The sequence below is a fragment of the Sitodiplosis mosellana genome, unplaced genomic scaffold (assembly GCF_009176505.1).
Source record: "Sitodiplosis mosellana isolate CC-2019 unplaced genomic scaffold, AAFC_SMos_1.0 Smas_scaffold_6715, whole genome shotgun sequence".
Taxonomy (NCBI): Eukaryota; Metazoa; Arthropoda; class Insecta; order Diptera; family Cecidomyiidae; genus Sitodiplosis; species Sitodiplosis mosellana.
The window spans coordinates 1-3,171 of NW_022601877.1; the positions used below are offsets into that span (position 1 = coordinate 1).

The 3,171-nt window shown below is 40.7% G+C and overlaps 1 protein-coding gene across 1 annotated transcript; it reads right to left on the reverse strand.

Moving 5' to 3' along the window:
• Positions 1–602: 602 nt before the first annotated feature.
• On the reverse strand, positions 603–1,464 carry LOC129579891 (zinc finger protein 22-like; the record flags this gene model as incomplete). Its single annotated transcript, XM_055470075.1, has 1 exon — positions 603–1,464. A coding segment is annotated over one exon (862 nt), but the record flags the coding sequence as incomplete, so codon positions are not given.
• Between the last annotated feature and the right edge of the window lie 1,707 nt (positions 1,465–3,171).

Genomic DNA, 3,171 nt, shown 5'->3' on the forward strand with positions numbered 1-3,171 from the left:
TTCATTCAGGCAACCCATTCGATGAGATTGATTTGATCAACGATTTTGCTTGTTGTGGATACGACTTATGTGTTCCTGAAGGTTCTCTTTTGATGTAAATTGAGGTGTCTCTGAAGGCTCCCTTTTGAGGTGAATTGGTTGTGGCACAGCTGGCACTGAAACGGCTTAGCACCGGAATGAGTTCGCATATGTCTTTCCATATTTGTTTTGACTGAACCGATCAATTTTTTGCACAAATGACATTCATAGCACCGTCGATGGCAATTTTTTGCATGAGCTTTGCATTGAGATTGTTTCGCGAAACCTTGTCGGCAAATTGAACATTTGAATGGTAGCTTCTTTGTATGAGATGCCAAGTGCTTGTATAGATTGCTTTTCTGGTTGAATTTCTTCGGACAATGTTGACATTCGAACGGGGTTTCACCAGAGTGTGTGCGCATATGGTCGATCAAATTGCATTTGTTGAAACCAAATGACTTTCCACAAACATAGCACTCATACAAACGGCGATTACACTTCCCCTCTTGTGCATTTCTTTCATCTTGGCGAACGAATCCCAGTTGACATCTGGTACAGCGGAATGAACGTGGACCACCATGAACCTTCATGTGTTCCTTAAGATGACTTTTTTGTGTAAATTGCTTCGAGCATTCGTTGCATTGGAATGGTTTGTCACCGCTGTGCACATGCGTGTGCTCCATCATATGTGTTTTTATTGATCCAAACGATTCCTTGCACAAATGACATTCGTAGCGACGAGTCGTGCAATTGTTCTCGTGAGCTTCCTTTCCGTTTTTTCCATCGAATCCTTGCAAACAAACCGAGCAATGTAACAGAAACTCTTCGACGTGCACTTTCATGTGGGCATGGAGATTTTGTTTGCTTGTAAAACGTTTCGGACAGAAATCGCATCCATGCGGCTTTTCGCCAGTGTGTTTCAGTAAATGGCGATTCAAATCACATTTCCATCGCGTTGAATAGACGCAAATGTGGCATTTATGTTTCTTCGATAAATTTAGATGAGCTTTGTCACCTCGTTTCTGTGTATCGCGTCCACTGGCATCACTTTCTGGGACGATGAAATCGCCTTCACCGTGTGGCAGTGGCTGCTGCTGCTTTTGCTGGCTGCCCGTAGCTTCTTCTTTCGAGTCAGCATTTGTTGTTGGTTCTCCTTTCTTTCCGTCACATTCTTTCTTCACCTCGACCTTAGCATCGATCTCGTCCAAGTGATCCAAATCATATTCAACGTCACGCCCATTGAAACCAGGAACACGTCGTAGATTGCGATAATTCGAAGCCGAAACTTCAACCACTTCATCCATGGACACTGGCTCTTGCTTGATGTCACCTTCTTGCTTGATTTCGATTGAACCAGCCGACTGGATGTGGTTTTGGTTCGCGGACATTCTCAGGTCATTCGTATCGGTTGGAAGGCCAGAACTCTGCTTCTCGTTTACTGATCGCCTGAAATTCGATGCAAAGATTTTGACATTTAAAACACAGCAAAGAGAACTTTTGGGGTTAGGTTTGTTTTTACGAAAGAAACACTCTCCCCGAATACCCCCAGCATTGCCAATTAGTTCTTATGAATTTCGATACATCAAATTATTATAATTAATTGACCAACGATTAATTCAATGAGCGACTTTTGGTTTCGTTAGTCCAATACAAACAATTGATGTCTTCAAAATGAATTCACTACTAGACAGTGAGACATAAAAAATTGCTCACTTCTTTTCATCCCTCATTTGTTTCACAATTTTAAGATTTCCTCCGACTGGGTTTTATCAATTCAAATTGTTATTTACTCTAAAAATAATCGAAAATGTCTTCAACTTACAGCAAAGGCTGATTTTGCTTGTGTTTAATCGAATTGTTCTTTCTTTGTTGGCTCTGAATCGACAAATTGCTGAGCTGGCAGTAGCGATGTTGTGAAACGTGTGTTCACTCCGATTGTCATCGATGAAAACAAATTACTATAACACTGTCAGCGACGACGCGATGTGATGTAGCGCTTATGATTGTATAAGTGTCAGCCGTCTGTGTGGGGAATGAAGTGTCAATATTTGGTATGAAACTCAGTGAGATGTCACTGGTCGTGAATAAAGTAATGCAAGTTCAAATTCGTTTTACAAAAATTTGCGTTTATTGTCGTCCATAGGTTCGATTCGATTGCTATGAATAGAATAATTCGGTTCGTATATGGAAGAGATCTAAACTGATTTTTCAAACAATAGAGATAGATATTGAATTCTGAAGATTTACAATCACAAGAAAAATGCTACCAACTTTATTCTTCAAGTATAAGATTTTGAATGTAACTTCTATATTGAAAGATTGGAATAATTGGGTTTGCCCGCGATTCTGTACATATATCTTTTTTAGCAATGAACTTGATCTGATATACTTCTATGGTTGATGAGAGAATCCGTGCAAGTCAATCGCGGTAATCAGCATTTTTTGTTGTGAACGTTTTTCATGTTGTTGTTCACATTCGATTTCAGTGTGAATGTGTTGCCACATAGCTCACATTAGAATGACTTGTCACCTGAATGAACATGCATGTGACTTTTCAATTCAGCATTAGATGATCGGAAGAACTTCTTGCACAAATGACACTCGTAGTAGCGTCGATTGCAGTTCCGCTGATGAGCCTTTCTCTTGACATTATTTGAAAAACGGCGGCAGATAAAACAGTTGAACGGAAGATTTTTTGTGTGAGATACCATGTGCTTGTTGAGGCCAACTTTCTGGTTGAATTGCTTCGAACAATGTTGACATTCGAACGGATATTCACCAGAGTGAGAGAGCATATGAGTCTTGCAATTGACTTCGTGTGCTCCCTTTCCGTTTTTTCCATCGAATCCTTGCAAACAGACCGGGCAATGGAACAGAAACTCTTCGACGTGCACTTTCATGTGGGCACGGAGATTTCGTTTGCTTGTAAAACGTTTCGGGCAGATATCGCAACCATGTGGCTTCTTGCCAGTGTGTTTCAACAAGTGTTTATTAAAATTGTCTTTGCGATCGGTGGAATACTCACATTGAACGCATTTGTGCTTCTTCGTCGACACATTTTTCGGATCGCAAACTTTACCATCTACTTTGGGCTTTGTCACACCATGGCCTTTCTCTTGTGGTTTTGTGCGCATATCGTCCAGATCTTGATGT